The following is an 18,214-nucleotide window of genomic DNA, read 5'->3' as shown; positions in this document are numbered from 1 at the left end:
TGTAACTGTTACAATTTAAAATTAACTACCTCTATTTTACGGCATTTTTATTTATTTTGCTAAATATTTCCCAATTATGTTTTTTGGTGGTGTGCCTAGGGTCACATAACTAGTAAATATCAAGTGCCTGAGGCTGCATTTGAACTCAAGTCCTTGTCACTCGCTGCCCTTCCCAATTACACTTCATTCTGGTTGTGTTCTAAAGCAGCTTGCCATCCCTTTGACACCTCTATCTACACAGTGCAGATAAAAGTAAATCTCAGACGAGTCTGGTGGAACCGTGACTTGGATCTCAGGAAAGAGAACCAAAGGCAATGAGAAGAAGTTGCCAAAAGGCAGATTAAGGCTCCAAACAAGAAAAGCTTCCTAACAATTTGAACTATTCAAAAGCAGAATGGGCTGCTGGGGGACGAACCTCATCATTAGCTTGTTGAGAAGGTGGTAGAAGTAGGTGGTCTCTGAGGTCCCTTCTCACTCAGATTCTATGATTCTGGCATATTTTCTTATAAGCAGGAAGTCAAAACTTTGAAATTAATCATTGTACTGCACTCTTTTGAAATACAAAGAGTTTCCCCTCACTCTGTAATGCTGGCACATTTACGAGCCCAAGACAAAGGAGATCTTTAAAATGAAGCACTATTTTGAACTGAAAAACATAAACCTGCAAACTTTTCAATGAATACAGGCAGTTGGAAATATGGTTAATTAATAATTAGGACTCTGCAGTCAATTCTTATATCCTCTCCCATCCCTTCTTTTTCCTTGACCACAAACAGACTAAGTGAGGTTTCCACCTAATGCCTTTACTTACACGATTGCATTTGATCATGACCACTCAGTGATGCAGGTACTATAGGCAACAGTAATCTCATTTTACAGATAGAGAAATCTGAGAAACAGAGAATAAAACAATGTGCTCACAGTTGCACTTCTACTAAATTACTGAAGAGGATTCAAACCCAGACCTTTCCTGACTCCAAATGTAGTCCCCTTTTCACTATACTACATATGATCACAGCATAGTTAAAACCCTGGGTTCTAAAAGTCCATACCAACAGAACACAAGCACTGGCATGTTCTACAAAAATAAAGGGCTCAGAATACCCAGAGACAAACCGCATCTGCTACCTAAGAGCCAGAGTATCTAAGACTCATTAACAACAGGTTGGCCACAAAATGATGAATTCTTTGGCCACAGAAACCCTACTTCAATTAATTTGTTTGCACATTTTTTTTCTTACTCTTTTAAGTAGTAAAATACAGCATAAAAGAGCAGTTAAAAGAAATTAGATAAGGCGACCTTACCCCAACTGGATCTTTGAGACTTGATTGGGTTCCTTTCTTTAGAATTGGCTTCCTAGGAGTTTTACTTTTCCTGGTCATAAAAGAAATCAAAATCTTAGTGCAAAGTTAGCATACAAAAACAAATTCTTCCCTTTAATTTTCCTATTTTTATACAATCTTCCTTATTATTAATAATGATAATAATAATAAAAGAATATACAGTGATAATAAACTTTCATTCTTCAATCCATACATAATGGAATATTAACAAGGCACTATCACTGTCAAGATCATCAGTAGCTCTGTATGGTTTCAATTCTATGGAATCTCTTGCCTCTCTTGGGATAACCTAATCACCTGAAATCTCACCATCATGTAGACTAATTCAGTTTTTGACACTCAACACCTTCTTAATCCCCTAAGATCCCTTTCCCCTCTGATTGGAGAACTGGAGCTTTGGAGAAGGCTCAGAACTTTCCAGGTGACTCCATTTTTTATCGCTCTGCTAGGTTTCAACTCCACTCTGAGTACTACGTAGTTTTTTCCAACAAAAGTAAACAGTACAAAATGAAAATTTATGATTTTATATTGAATCCTCTCATTATATTGTGCTGTGTACTTAGAAATGTTTTTTCCCCCAAGTTCAAACGGAATAAAACTTTAAAAAAAACTTAATGCCTCCTGGTGCATCTCTTCACCCCTTTCTAGCACACTCACTCATACACACTTCTCAGCTTCCTTCTCTGTGTGGTCTTCTTTCCTTGGATTGTAAGCTCCTTGAGAGTAGGGACTGTCTTTCTTTTTCTTGTTTGTACTCCCAGTGATTAGCACAATGCCTAGCACACAGTAGGTGCTTAATGAATGGAATGTATGTTAACCATTACTACTGACTCTAAAAGAAGTTTTAAAAAACTAGACTCATAAGTTCATATTAAAATTAGCTTTCTTATTTGCTTGTGGTTAACATAAAATTTGCAGAGAATAATCCAAATGAAAATGTACATATAACTAAGAACTGAAGGTGAACGTTGTTTACTCTCATCTGAAAAAAGCCTCAAAGAACAGGAAAACTAAGTCTAATGTTATCAATCCAACAAGTCAATGTCCAGGGAAAAAAAAAACTCCACAGAAAATGGATAATTAATTTTTAACCAAAGAAATGATGTTTCAAGAAAAAAACCTGATTTTTTTCATGACTATGTGTTGAAATCAGAGTCATTCTTCAAAACCCCCTTTGACACCTCTGTCATGAAGCCACTCCTGATCAGTCTCTGTAGTGAAAAATCAAGGTCTCCTTCCTCCAAATCCCACTGATTCTTGTACCTCTCCTACGCATGGATCATATTTTATTGCACAGTTGCCTATATGTATGTTCTACCTCCCCTACATTTTCTTTCCTTGAGAGGAAAAAATTCATCTAATTCATCTTTGTGCCTCCCACAGTAACTAACAAAATACCATACATGCAAAAGGTGCTCACTAAATTTAACATTCAACATATACTTAGGTCCCTCCTATATGCAAATTCCTGTGCTTATCACCAAAATACAAAGTTCATACAAAACAAAGTCTCTGTCCCTCATGAAGCATATAGTCTAGTAGAGATAAAATATCAAAACAAAATTATCATATAGAATGTTACAACTAAGTACATGAGACTTATGAAACAAAGTATTTCCAAAGGAAATAATGTTATTAAAGCAGAAGGGAAGAGCAGTTCTCAAAGATGTTCATGGAGGAAGTGACATCAGAGTTGGTTTTTTAAAAGATGGGAAGAAATCCACAGGTAAGGAGGGGGTAGGTCATTCCTAGAGTAGGGAATAGAATGAACACAGCAGGAGAATGTAGGTGGGTACCCAGGAAAGAGGGAACTGAGCACACAGAAAGAAGCAATATGGGACAACGCTAAAAAAGTAAGGTGGCACTGGACTGTGGCAGCCCTTGAATGCCAAGCAAAGAAAACATCTTTGTTTACTAAGCAATAAGGAACAAGTAAAAAGTTATTGGAAAAGTTATTCTTGGCTATGATTGGGTTGGAGGAAGGAAAGTGCAGGCAGAAAGACTTTTAAGAAGACCACTGCAATAGTCTAGGTGAGTCGTAGGATTTTGTTGTTCAGTTATTTTTCAGTTGTGTGTCTGACTCTTCATGACCTCATATGGGTTTTTTTTTTTTTGGCAAAGATACTGGAGTGCTTTGCCATTCCCTTCTCCAGCTCATTTTATAGATGAGGAAACTGAGACAAACAGGGTTAAGTGACTTGTCCAAGGTTACATGGCTAGTAAGTGTATGAGACCAGATGTGAATTCAGGAAGATGAGTCTCCCTGAATCTAGCCCCTACATGCTACTCACTGCATCATGTAGCTGCCAGGGCAGTAGGATAAGAGTCGGGGCAAAAGGAATAAAGACATGAGAGATGTCAAAGAGGCAGAACTAACGTGATTTAATAGTGGATTAGAAGTAAAAAGTGAGAAAAGTAAAAAACAAGATTCTATATATGGGAAACAAGGTAGACGGCACTATTCTCAATTCCTTACTTTCCTTCCCCCCACATATTCAACAGTTACCCAATTTAGCAATTCCTGCCTCCTTGAGTCTTGGAATCTGACCACTTCTGTCTACTCACAAAGCTCCAAACTTAGTTCAGGCTCTTATCATCTCTTGCCTACATCACTTGGTTTTCCTGCCTTAAATCTCTTCCCATTCCAATCTACCCTGTAAACTGCTGACAAAATTATAACTTTCTTATTCCAACTCCAGGGGCTCCCAATTTCTTCAAGAAAACTGAATCTGAACTGTCTTAGGAAGATTCTGAAGACCACTCTGGCAAAATAAGGTATGGGACACTGAGGTTCTTTCTCAAGCTGAATTGCCAAGCATTCAAACTCTATTGCACAGAATGCAACTCCAATGGGCTGGTCACACTGTTCAAAAATTTAAGTTTGCCTAAAAGACTATTTTTTGGAGAACTTACACAAGGCAAATCCTCACACAGAGGTCAGAAGAAAAGATACAAGGTACTCTCAAGGTCTCTCTGAAGAACAAAGGAATCTATTATGAGACATGGGAGACACTGTACAGGATTGTCAAGCATGGCACGCTCACACCCAAGAAGATGCTGTGCTCATAAAGCACAGCAAAATTACAGCAGCTCAAAAGGAACATGAGATGTGCAATGTTCATGTGGACTATTTGTGCCTGACTGTGGTAGAGCTTCTGAGCTCCTACTGGTCTGATCAGCCACTGTCAGACATACTGCACCCTGACCCAGACATGGTAACGTCATTTTAGTCCTCTTTGAGCATGAAGGACAAGCACAAATCAATTTCTTTTAGGAGCACTCATAAACTTTAAAGCCCCTAGTAGAAACCTGATCCCAATTCATCTTTCCAGTCTCAGTGGACTTTACTTCCTCTCCTGAACTCCAGGACACAACTAAGCAAGCCTTCTCTCTGTTCCTCAAATGACAATTCCTATTCTATCTTTGTCCTTTGTATTCTATCCCTCACTTATGGAGTATCCTCAGTCATCTCTGCCTCACAGAATCTCCCTCCTTTCTTAATCTCATTATATTTATATAATTTATATATTTAACCTTATATTTAACCAATTTGTATATATTCTCCATCTTGATTCTATATATACTTGTTTCACTTTGAGACTATAAGTACCCTGTGAGTAAGAATTGTTTCATTCTTTGTACCAGTATCTCCAATGTATGGGAATAGTAGGTTCTTAATGAATTCTTTTTGATTGAAAGGAGCCAAGGACAGACACTTAAGAATTTCCAAAGCAAAGAGTCAAGGATGGATATGAGAAACCAACAAGAAAGTTACCAATAGAAGCATCTGGTCAACAATCAAAAGCTGCAGAGAGGTCAGTAAGGAAGAATGACTTTTAAAAACACTGAATTTTGCAAATAATTGGACAATGGTGTGCAGTTTCAGTAAAGTGGTAGGAAGAAGTCTGATGGCAATAGGTAAAATAGAGGGAGATTAATGGGTGAATGAATGCTCAGACCAAACACCATTATTTCCTTCCTACAAAAAGTTATGCTTCCTATTCAGATACCTATGCCCTAAACCATAAATTTCTTACTTGTTAACAGGTTTTCTTTTTTACTTCCATGTATTTTCAATGCATTTCACTACGTCTATAGTTTCTATCTCTTGGTCTAGAACTGTGAGTTCATCAATAGCAATCTACTAATTAGGAAAGTGGCCACTCTCCTTCATGAGCAGCTCATATATAAATTATAATTAGTTATAGAGAGTTACACATAGAGCTGCATTTCTATACAGAGATACAGAGATAATATTTGAAATATATTGCAAATAATATTTGCAAAGTGTTTAACACAGTACCTGTCACATTTCCTCCCCTTAAATAATATGGTCACACAGCTCATTCAGTGTCAGAGGTAGGACTTGACGTTTCTATCTTCAAGAATCTGTGATTTTAATGGTGTGGGAGCTAATTCTACAGATGCAGATCACAAACCTTTTACCCCTTAGTAAAGAGTTTACAGAGTTGCTCCAGTTAAAGAATGATAATAATCACCCTACAAATGAGCTTCTCTACTACTCTGATTCCCAGACAATTAAATGACAGTACATCATCTAACAGTACTCAATAATAGCCCATATTTAGCATTTTAAAGGCTTTTCTCAGAGCCAACACTGTGAAGCAGGAGTGGTAGCTGTTACCCTTTTACAGATGGTGAAACCTAAGGTGTACAGAGGCTCTGTCTTGTCCAAGGTCATACAGTATCTGGCAGAGACAGGTCTTAAAATACAGGTCCAGTTCTTCCTTCATTGCACCAGTCTACATCTCTAAGCAATACCAGGGTTATCCTTTTTAAGACCAGAACAAAAAAGACCTACATACAATACCCTCCCTCCAAGGACCTCTAAATTTAAAAAAAAAAAAAAAAAAGGCTGAAGTCTCTTTGCCAGGGGCAGGAGGGGGTTGAGGGAGGGAGAGGGTAAGGGGGTAAAGGAGTGATAGACGGGAACTACCAGTGTGAAATAACACGGTGTCCCCCAAATCGTAGCAGTTTCCCACAGCACTAAGTCTTATCAGAAAAAGTTAATGTATGGGTGGTTTTACTGCTGCTTCCCTCTCCCCCTTTTTAAAAGAGGGGCAGATGACTCACAGGGATGACTTCACTTAAGAAATCCAAGGTGAAGTAAAAACAAAAGATATGAATAAAAATGGGTGGCCTGGCCTCCCCTTCTCACAAGGGCGCGGAACCGGACCGGGAGAGGGGAGGGGGGCAGGGCAGCCGGCCTCCGTTACCTCCTCTGCTAAGTTTGCCTGAAGAAAGTTTGGGGACAGTGGGAAGGGGCGGGGCAAGCATGGGGAAGGCCTTCGGAGTCCAGGAGGACGCCAGGTCAGGTCTGGAGACAAGGGAGCGGAGGAGGGACGCATCCCATTCCTAGCCCCGAGGAAGGAGGGGGGCTGCCCCACGCACCCCAAGGCTTCGCCTTCCCTTCCCCAGGCTGTGCTCCCGGCGGGAGCCCGGGCGATGGCACTCGCGGGGATCGCCGTTCCGGGGCGAAAAGAGGGGGGTCTCGCCCCGGGGCCCGACCCCTGCCCCCGGGAGCCCCCTCCCCTCCCCTCCCCCAGCCCAGCGGCCAAGTCGCGCTATCCCGACGCGGACACTCACGCTGGCTTCATGGCCGCAGCGGGCGCTCTATCGGCGGCAGGCGGCGGAGAGAGCTCGGGGCCAGCTGGCGGGAAGGCTGGGGGGTCTCTGTCGCCGCGCTCGGGTCCCCGAGAGCTCCCTGACGCACAAGCCGAACGGTCGCTCTCTTCACCCTCGCCCAGCGAGGCAAACCGGACCGGGCGGGCGCGCGCCCCCGGCGCATTTCAAACGGACCAATCAGCGTCCACGGCGCCCCCCACGTGCTCCGGGGCGGGGCAAAGAGTGTGGCTTCGGGCGGGAAGCGTCCCCCCTCGAGGACGGAAGTGGGACTCGTTTCCAAGGAAACCAACAGCTGAGGGGCAAACTTCCCTTCCGGAAGGAAAACAGTGACCCGACTTCTGGTACTCGCGCCCCGCAATCCCAAACGCCCTGGGTGGCGGGTCTTGTCTGCCTACGTACTGAGCGGTGTGAGGCTACGCTGCGGCCTTCCTCATCTCCCCTCACGTGTCCGTCCCCTCCGCCATCCTCCCTCCGAGCCAGTGTCCAGCGCTGGACGATTCCCGAGTGCCAGGGAAAGCGAAAGCCAGGAGCTCCCAGGCTGCCGGTGGGCAGCGTGCCATCCGCTGTAGACAGACGTGGTAGAGACAGGACAAGCAGAAGCGGGGCCTTGGGGAGGCTGGGACGTGAGCGTGATAGGCCTGGGGGCAGCCAGAGCCTCGAGAGGGCTGCAGGTAATTCTGTCTGTCTGTCTGCGTCTCTCAGAGGATTTCAGGATGATGAGTTTCTGGAGACCAGGAAAGCAGCCTGGTAGCGTCAGGTTATTCGTTATTGAGAAAGAAAGAGAGAGACTGGGGGGGAGCATATTATGAAGAGCTCCAGATGCCGGGCGATTTTATGTATTTGTCTTCGAAGTGATCTGGAGGTGACACGGTCAGACTTGCGTTTTAAGAAAATCCCTCTGACCGTAGAAGGGAGGATGAACTGGAGTGGGGAGAGCCCACCCGCCGGCTATTACGATAATAGAGGTGTAGAGGGAGGAGTCTTCAGCAAGGTGGTGAAGAAACCTTTGCAACAATCAACATAACCAAGCAAAATCAATTAACTCGGTACGCCAGCAAAATTCTATGTCTCTTTTTGCCACCCTTGTGCTGGTTCATCACCCCTGTCCTGAAGTGGAAAACAAAGTTTCTTCATAGACCCTTTGGAGATGTGGTTGATCTTGGCTTTGATCAGGCTTAAGTCTTTCAACGGTGCTTTTCTTTACAATGTTGTTACTCTGTTGTTACAATGTTGCTCTTTTCTTATTCCCCAGTTATGATAGTGGTTTCATGCCCTTCTTCCTCCTTTTCACATTAGTAATATTCTGCTTTTACTCTTTCTTTCCTTCCAACCCTCAGAGCAAATCCATGTTATGCCCTACCCCCTACCCATATTCATCACCGTTTTACTCCCTCACACTCTTTAAAAAGATTAAGGTTATAAAGGGACACTCGTTTTGTCTTTCCATGTTAATAACATTGTTCAATTCCTTTCAAATAAACTTACATTTCCAGGTTTCTCTAGACTGTTAATATTTCAAAGTTATTAATCTGCTTACTCTGATCTTTTTAATCAGAAATACTTGAAAGTCTTCTGTTCCATTGCAGGTTCACTTTTTTTTTCTTTGTAGGATTATACTCAGATTTACCAAGTAATTTATTCTTGGTTGTAAACCCAGATTATTTGCCTTTTGGAACATTGTATTCCAAGATCCCTCCTATTTGTAGTAAAAGCTACCAGGTCTTATGTGATCCTGACTGTAGTTCATATTTTTTTTCTTTGATCTGGGAGCTTTTGGATTTTGACTGTGACATTCCTGAGACTTTCACTTTTGGGGTTTCTTTCAGAAGATGATTAGTAGGTTCTGTCTTTATTATGTCCCCTAGTTGTAACAGATCTGGGCAATTTTCATTTATAATTCTTTAAAGTATAATGTCCAGAATTGAAGAAATAAGCATAGGCAATGAGGAAACAAAACTGTCATTTTTTGTACATAATATGATGGTTTACCTAGAGAAACCTGGAGTCACCTTAAAAAGTAGTCAAAACAATGAACAATTTCAGCAAAGTTTCAGGATACAAAATAAAACCACACAAATCGTCAGCATTTCTGTGTATTACCAACAAAATCCTGCAGGAAGAGATAGAGAAATTTTATTAAAATAACAACAGACACTATAATATTTGGGAGTCTACCTGCCAAAACATACATAGGAACTATATGAACACAGTTTTGAAACTCTTTTCCGACAAAGACAGATCAGAGAAAAATTAATTGAATAGACTGAGCCAATATAATAAAAATGGCAATATTACTTATTCAATTCCATAATAATCAAAGAATTACTTTATAGAACTAGAAAAAAATAACAAAATTCATATGAAGGAATAAAAGGTTAAGAATATCAAGGGAATCCATGAAAAAAAAAGGTAAGGAAGGGGGACTAAGAGTACCAGATGTCAACTGTATTGCAAAGCTGTAATTGTCAGAAAAGTTGGGTACTCAATAAGAAATAGATTGATCGGTGAAACAGATTAGGTATCTAATATACAAAAGAAAATGAACACAGTAACATTGTGTTTGATAAACCCAGAGATCCCAGTTACAGGGAACAAGAGCTCTATTTGACAAAAACTGCTGGGAGAACAGGAAAGAAATCTAGCAGAAACTAGCATAGACTAACATCTCATACCATATACCATCATAAGCTCAAAGATGAGCTCATGATTTAGAAATAAAAAGTGCTAGCATAAAAAAATTAGTGTATCAGAGGGAAACTTTCCTGTCACATCTATGGATAAGGGAAGGAATACAAGGGTTTTCAGGAGGTAAAATGAATAATTTTGATTATCTAAAATTTAAAAGATTTTGCCCAAACAAAACCAGTGCAGCTAAAATTGTAAGAAGAACAAGAAACTGGAGAAATTATTTGCCATAAGTTTTTCTGACAAAGATCTCATTTCTAAAATGTATAGGGAACTGAGGCAAATGTGCAATAATAGGAACCATTCCCCAACTGATAAATGATCAACAGATATGAATAGGCAGTTTTCAAAGGAAGAAACCAAAGCCATCAATTGCCATATGAAACAATGCTGTAAATCACCAATAGAGATATGCAGATTAAGACAACTCTGAGGTACCATCTCATATGCATCATATTGGCTAAGATGACAAAAAAGAAAATAACATAAGGGAAAAACAAGTATACTAATGCAATTGGTAGAATTGTAAATCAGTCTAACCATTCTGGACAGCAATTGGGAATTGTGCCTAAAAGGCTATTGAACTGCATATCCTTTGCCCCAGCAAAGGTACAACTATTAAGGCTATTCACCTTGTGTTGTATTTGTCCTTCATTGCTGAAGAAAACCATGCCATCAGAGAAATGATGACATGAGTTGTACTTGACTTTGTTTTGAGTGAGGGAGGGCTGTGCAAGGTCACCAGCCACTTATCCTCCAGAGCCATCTGGATCCAGTGACCAGATATTTCTCAGGATGACTGGAGATGACCAAGGATGCACTAGGTGACCTTGGGCCCTTTAGGCCAAGGTCTTTGCAGGCACTCACTTAGGGTGAGGTAACGCCCATTCATTGAATAGTCCTGTTTAAGAAGTAGCCAGGTCATGGCCCCTTTAATAAGGTCAAGAAAAACAAAGACATCAGGGTGGGTGGGAAACAGCAACAATTACTATTGGTAATCACTCTAAAGCTAAGGAGGGTCCAGAAGAGCCCTTGGGCAGGGGCTCATTGTCATCCTAGCTTCAGAGTGTAGTAGATTTAAGGTTTTGGAAACGGAAAAGATGGGAAGGGAAGCTGAGTTACCCAGCTAGCTGGGTCCCTATTCAGCCAGCTGCATCTACTCACAGGATTGTGTTCGTCCTTCAATGCCGAAGAGGACCATACCCTCAGAGGAATGATGACATGACTAGCACTTGACTTTGTTTTGAGTGAGGGAGGGCTGTGCAGCTCACCAGCCTCACTTCTCTTCCAGGCTATCCACCAAAAAGAGCAAAGAAAGAGGAAAAAGATCCATATGTACAAAAATAAATTTTTAGTGGTAGCAAAGAATCTTAAGGTAGCAAAGAAACTTAAGGGATCCCCATTGGGCATGGCTAAACAAGTTATGGTATACGAATGTGACAAATACTATTGTGCTGTAAGACAGGATGAAAGAAATGATTTTAAAACCTTTATGAACTGCTGCAAAATGAAGTAAGCAATGCCAGGAGAACAACGACGTGAGCACCACAGTGACCTACCACAATTCCAAAGGACGCATGCTATTCACCTGCAGAGAGAGCGCTGATGGACTCAGAGTGCATTTTTTTCTTGCTTTTTTAGAGGGGAAGAGGGCATGGCTAATATGCAGTTTTGTCATGCATGACTACGTATATTTGTAATAAGTTTTGTTTTTCATGCTTTCTCATTGGGTGAGGGAGGGGGAAAAAGGAGGGAGAGAATTCAGAACTAAAAAAAATTAAGTCTCTTTACTTAAAAAATAATAAATTATAGTGTATAAGCTTTTATAAAAAAACTGTGGTTTTCATTAAATCCAGTAATTTTAAAATTACCTCCCCTTCATCCAGAGAAAGAACTATAGAGTCTGAATGAAGCATACTATTCTCTCTCTTTTTTTGTTTTTTTCTTTCTTGTGGTTTTTCCCTTTGGTTCTGATTCTTCCTTACAACATGACTAATGTGGAAATATGTTTAATATGATTGTACACTTCTAGCCTATATTAGATTATATGCCATCTTGGGGAGCAGAGAGGGGAGGGGAGGGAGAAAAAATTGAACTCAAAATCTTATTAAAAGTGAATGTTGAAAACTAAAATTAAATTTTTTAAAAAAGAAAAATAAATTATCTCCCCTGGATCTATTTTCCAGGTCAGTAGGCTTTTATTAACAAATATCTTGTATTTTACCTTTTTGATTTGGTTATAATAATTTTTGCCATCTCATGGAGTCACTGGTTTTTTGTTTTTTGGGGTTTTTTTGGTTTATTCTAGTTTCTATTTCTTAGATAAAGTTTACCACATTCTCGTCTAAGTTATTTAATACCTTTTCAATTCTTTCCTGCAGGAGAGATTTTATTTCACTTTTTATGTTTTCCTTCAAAATCCATTTCTTTTCCTTGGTGCCTCTGCTTGCAGCTGTTATAGTTACATGTTTTTTCATTTGGGGGAATCTCTAGATTTACAATAATTTTTGATATTGATTTCTCCTTTCTTTGATTTACTTATTTCTCCAGCTTTAGCTCTTGAATTAGGACAGTGACAGTCTCTAATGTGCTTTTGTGTGCAATGGTTTTGGGCTTATCCTCGGTCATCTGCATTCTACTGGTAACCACTTCTAAGGTTAAGAACTCCTGATCTTTAAGGTTCTGAGCGTTGGATTTTCAGGACCTTCTGTAGCATCTCAGAACAGAGTGTTAGAAGCCTCTGAGCCCCCTGGGCCTGGGGTGTTCTGGTCTCTGTTGTAGTGATGCCTTCTGGTTCCCAGCTTCCTATCCTGAGGCTTTTCTGACCACCCTGAGGCTTTACAGGGGGAGATTCTGCTCATACTGCCTCTAGACAGCATTCCTGGGAAACACTGTCCCAGGTCCATCTCTAGTGGCACTAGCAGATGCTGACTTAGCTGGTGGCCTGTCTTACCTATTGCCCTTGGGCTTCTAGCTGACCTCTTATGCCATTTGAGGTTGAAAGAATTACAGTCATTTCTTGTACTTCCTGACCATTATTTGATCTGAAGTGAACATTAGAGTCTTAATGGAGTAGATATGTCTAAACAAGGTTTACACAAAGGGAAAATATGTTTGATATATAGAAGATGGATGGCCATTTCAGACTGCAACAGTGGCACGTGTGCCTAAATTGAGCTAATAGACAAATTAAGTAGCTAAATAAAGCTTATCCAAATTCACCTCAGACTGACAGAGTAAGGCTGTATTGACATGTTTTTTCTATCTAGGAAAACCTCTGATACTGTATTTCTAAAAGGAAAACCCTCTTAACCAACATGAGTGAACTATCTGTCATCAACCTTCTTAAATAAATGTGTATTTATGAAGTGATAAAAAAAAATGACCAAAATCATGGGGAAAATGAATTGTTATAATAAATAAATTTTATTTTACATGTTTTTAGAAACAAGAAATCTATACAGGGAGCACAATTTGAAAAACATCTCTTATTTAGAAAGGGGGCTCAGTTGACCTTATCTTTTCATCCATAATGGATCTCTGGCAAGAAACCAACATTCAACTAGTTCATGTTTGTGGTCTAATCAGTAGACCAAACGTTATTCATATCAATTTTATAGCCACAGTCATTTAAGGTTCTCCAAATTATCATTATATTGTTATCAGTAAGCATCAGTTCATTTATTCAGAAAAGAGACATTGCATAGCTACTTAAGGAGTTACAGCCTTTTCTCAGGTACTGATTAAAAGTGATCAGTATGATCTGAACATAAATGACTTCTTCCAAACATAATCTACCTTAATTGCAATGTTAGGAAAATTGAGGATAACAAGATATACTCCTATTGGGTGTATCAGTAAACTGCTTGCCATTCCTTCAGCTTTCTAATGGTACTAAGACATAACTGCATATCATTTTATATGATACTGCTTATTATATCTGTATCCCCTCTACCTCTCTCCATAGAGAGAGGGGGATGGGAAAGGAGAGAGGAGAGAGGATGGGGCAGGGCGTTGTGGTAGAGTAAATAAATATAGAGCTGGCCCCCAAAATCAAGAAGTTCTAGGTGATCCAAGACTAGTCACTTAACCTTTCAAAGCTCTAACTGTAGGCAAGTCTGTTGATAAGTTACAGAGAAGGAACTGAACTTTATTTGTAGAAAGTTCCCTCATCTGTAAGTACTATATATATATCACTGAGCCCAAAGGTCCAGTTCTTATCCCTAAGGAAATGTAAGTGATATTTCTTGAACTTGTAAATAATTCTTAGTTTACTTTAGAAGAAAATTTCTAAAATTCATGTCTTATAAGTCATTTTGTATCTTTGACCATAAACTTTATGAAAAAATCTTATGCATTATACCTCTACCAAGATATAATATACCCAAACGTAGAAAGTTTTGAAAAAATTGGTTATTTATTCTGTCGATTTTAACAATTTATTCTGTCACATGCAAGTTGAAAGATAACTCACATCTACCCCATAAAAACCTAATAGTCCTCATTAATCATTTCTGATCCAATTCTTGAGCAAATTGTCATCACTGTGCAACCATACATAATAAAAATAACATTGCAGTCATCACCATGATGTCTTTTGCATAAATAGAAAAAAGCATTTAAAATTTGTATCACTGAACATATTCACCACAGATTTAAGATTACAGTAAGAGTGAGCTAAGCCAATAAAGGTCTAATATCTCTAATGTAAGAATATTCCAATAGCTCATCCTTCAGTGCAGACTACTATAAAGTACCAAAGAGTACGACCTACATAATTTTATTTTGCCAGTCTACTCTATCCACAGGAAGTAAACTGATAATATCATGAAATTATATTTCTTGATTATGCATCTATAATAAATTATTACCTGAATGAGTACACGATTATTCTAGGATCTTGATCAGTTTCATTTCAAATGAAATATTTAGGGTATTCATGAATGAGAAAAAATTATACTCTAATATGATCTGAAAGAGGAGAGTTTATAAGTGGGTCCATTATAAATTTATTGTCTCACAATTTCTATACTTTCTGCAGACACTTAACCCTAGTCCTATGAAAGCATTGTATTGAAACAAATAATGAATACAAAGAGTTTTAATCCTGTTTAGAAGTGGAAACCGTCTGAACCAAGATGGGAAAATCCTTATGAACTGAGATATTGAATACTAAACTGATGAATGCTGAAGATGTTCCCTATGGGCAGATTTTCATGTATTCTTTGGCATATCTTACATTCTCTTTCTTTGGCCTTTAGCATTCTTGGCACACTAACACTAATCCCTGCAGTATATTTAAAACTGAGGCAATATTCAACATAGGAAAGAGGAAGATCCTTTTTTTATTGAAAATAATCCTTCTCCCTTCCTATGATTTTCACATCAAAACTCTTTATCCTTCCCTAGTTGTTGCCCTTCTCCCCTTGGTGACAGCACCTTTGGAGAAACAATAGGCATAATTTCCATCACATTCCCTTAAGGTGCGTCTAAATAAGGCAATTCTGAGGCAAACAGAATTTATTGCTGACTAAGTAACACTGCCCTTCCTCCAATTCCTTGAGCCTCGGTTTTCTTATCTTTCACATGGGGAGAATATCCAGCGAATCCCCAGGAAATTAATAAATTCAAAGGCACTTTGAAAAGTTAAAAGCAATATATAAATGTGAAATGGCAATAGTGTTAACGTCTCCATGGAGCACCCAGTGAGATTTTAAATCTTGGTTCTGTGACAACCAAAAAACTTCCTACACATGTTGAGCTGCTAGGAAGATGTTAACCTACAAGGCCACTGTGGCTTACCTATTCCAGTGTTTGAATCTAAATTCAAGCTTTTTCCTCTAGGTGAGGAAGTACATGCTTGAATATTTGTTTCCTCATGGAGAATTTTGCCCTATCTCTCTAAGCCCTGGTCTTAAAATGAAGTGGCAGTGAAGGGAAGGGGAAAAAAAGAAAAGAGACCAGACAAGAAAACAAAGACTATTTGTGTAACCTGTTAGAGAAATTAAACAGACCTAGGAACAACTGAACTTATGATTTGGGGTTCAATATCAAACACTTTATTTAGATCTCAGTTTCCTCATCTATAAAATGAGAGGTTTAGACTAGATGATTTTTCTAAGGCACCTCCCAACTCTGACTTTCTAAAAGTCTATGGAATATGTACATATGTGTGTGTACATATATACATATATATATGATTATTTGATTCAGTGGAAAAAAACAACAATCACAGTTTAATATTTGGTCACCAAAAGTTCATTATTTTAAATACTGCATATCCATTAAATCTTGTATTCCTGCATCCCATTGGCAATAGGAAAACACTTCATAGGCTACAATAGTAAGCCATTTGTAGAGGATTCTAAGAATATACTTCTAAAATCCAGATCTGCTCACCAAGTATATTAGATAGGACCTGCTACTTTGAATACCAGATGGAATGCAGGGAAAAAGAACACTCTGCATCCATTTCCCTAGCAGAGAGAAGAAAGATAGTTAACCAATGGAGAAGGGAATGGAGTCTTTCAATGTTCTCCAGGTTTCATTCCCCCCTCAATCCCTACAATATCTAGTTCTCTTTTCTTTCTCTTTTTCTGCATCTTCCCAATGGTTTTTTTTTACCTTCATCTCTCTTTTAGAAGGACTGGAAGCATGGAAGTTAATGGAATTGTTGATGGATGATACTCAATGTGAATCTCACTGTAAAGTAAAGCGATTCTTCAAAAACTGTAGTGTAAAGGCAAATTAATGATATGCTTAGCCCTTAACATGTAGTACAAGTTGAAAAGTTGATCAAAATAAATTTAAACTTCATAAAATATTATTTATCTGTTCTTACAGAGACACGTTCTAACTTCTCTCCGTCTTTAACATATTACATAGAAAATCAGTGCAAATTGAGACATTTCCCCCACTTAAATACTCTCCCACACCAGCTTACTCACAAAAGCTGATTCACAAATCCAATATGAATATCATAGCATTTTATGAGAAGTATTGTGCCACTTTTCAGTGGTAACATAGTTAAAACAGAATCAGATTATTCTACATATTTAGAAAAGCTTATAGGCTGGATCATGTTTCCTTTTTTTGTAATTCTGGCTCTGGAGTCTGATACAGAGCAATTGAGAAATAAGCAATGTTAATGAAGCTGAAGATGACACACAGACATATTGCCCCAGCTGTCTGAGCGAAAGAGGGAGGTATTGAAGTAGCTAGAAGCCACTCTTTTCTCAATGTCATGTCCAGAAATATGGCTTCCATCTGTAAGTGTGTTCCCAAGATGACACACACATGAAATAGCTGGTGACTGTGACCTACAATAAAGAAACCAACAGAATTTCAGCAAGCAATGTTAATTTTCTAAAACGTCTTTAGCATCCCTGTTAGGCATTAACTCCATTTTCTAGATGGGGAATCCTGGGTCTTAGAACTTGGCCATAAACTACCTACTGAGAGCCAGGGCCAGATCCCTTGTATTTTGGAGCCAGTGCTTTAGTGCACAATACTTTTCAGCTCCAGAGTCAACCATTTTTTCTACTGGAATCTCATCCAAGGTCTTGGTATTTATTGGCCAGTCATTTCAGCATAATTGAAATGTGTTGAATTAGAAGTCCTTTTCATCTGATGACTTGCTGAATTATAGCTTAACTTACTTTGTTATTTTTAATGCACACCTCAGAAAAAAAGGAATAAAGAAAATGAAGAGATGCAATTGCCAAGGTACAGGTCCTATAACATGGATCATTAATTACATTAGACAAGAATATTTTAGGAATATAGCTTTAGTGTGAGGTTGCCAGTAAACCTTGGTTGGTGAAAGGAGGAAGGAGTATTAGAACAACAAACACAAAGAGAAAGAAGTTGTATGGATCCATTTTTAAAAGGGACAAGTAAACCAACTCTGTCCATTTAGTTCCTTGATAATTTTACTTCCTTTGTAAAGCCTTTCCCAGGTTATTCAGCAGAAGCAGAGACATAAATAGAGCTATGGTGAAAAGAGGAGTTGTGACCACTAACTTAGAAATCTAAGCCTTATTTTCAGTGCACAGAGAGAACTATAATTTCTAGATTAGGAACTACTTCACATCTAGTACTTCTAACCCATACCAGATCTACTAGTTCCTGTACCCAAGCAAGATGCCTGTTGAGAAAAGTTCCCCTGTGTCCCCCTAGTCTGGCCAATAAATGAATGTCCCTTGTTTAATAAGATCTGGGGGTTTTTCCTGAAACAATGGGTAATGATGATCATTGTGCTAGCAGAGCTGAACGGAGAAAGATGGTTTCATTCATCCTGACCATCCACTTGTTGGCTACAGTCCAATGCTATCACAGCTGTCACTAAGCTAGCATGAAAGAGGCAATCAATATTTGACATATCTGAAATATGACTATATTAGGATAAGTAGCTACACCTCTACAGGCCTAATAACAGTGACAATGTCAGCATTAACAATAATATTGTCTGTGTACAGCGAACGGCAACAAGCTGCTAAGTACTCTGGGGAAAGTAGCAGTAGAAAAGGAAATCCCATGT

At 39.1% G+C, this 18,214-nt stretch overlaps 2 protein-coding genes across 13 annotated transcripts in view; both read right to left on the bottom strand.

Annotated features, from left to right (window-relative positions):
* KIF23 (kinesin family member 23) overlaps positions 1-7,076 on the bottom strand; it is a 39,591-nt gene extending 32,515 nt beyond the window's left edge. For all 9 annotated transcript variants that reach the window (XR_011968247.1, XR_011968253.1, XM_072615223.1 and 6 more), the window contains exons 1-2: positions 6,952-7,076; positions 1,306-1,375 (exon numbers count right to left, since the gene is read on the bottom strand). Coding sequence is in view for 7 of the 9 variants with exons in the window: in XM_072615223.1 (XP_072471324.1) it covers positions 1,306-1,375; positions 6,952-6,962 (81 nt within the window). In the remaining 2 variants the exon portion in view is untranslated. The remainder of the gene's footprint in view (positions 1-1,305; positions 1,376-6,951) is intronic.
* The window catches only part of PAQR5 (progestin and adipoQ receptor family member 5), a 109,252-nt gene continuing 97,988 nt past the window's right edge, over positions 6,951-18,214 (bottom strand). For all 4 annotated transcript variants that reach the window (XM_072615302.1, XM_072615320.1, XM_072615311.1 and 1 more), the window contains one exon: positions 6,951-16,994. In XM_072615302.1, the coding sequence (XP_072471403.1) occupies positions 16,753-16,994 (242 nt within the window). In that variant the 3' untranslated portion in view covers positions 6,951-16,752. The remainder of the gene's footprint in view (positions 16,995-18,214) is intronic.

This window comes from Notamacropus eugenii, chromosome 1 (genome assembly GCF_028372415.1).
Source record: "Notamacropus eugenii isolate mMacEug1 chromosome 1, mMacEug1.pri_v2, whole genome shotgun sequence".
Lineage (NCBI taxonomy): Eukaryota > Metazoa > Chordata > Mammalia > Diprotodontia > Macropodidae > Notamacropus > Notamacropus eugenii.
Note: the sequence above shows the minus strand (reverse complement) of the source record. Positions and strands in the feature narration are given on the sequence as shown.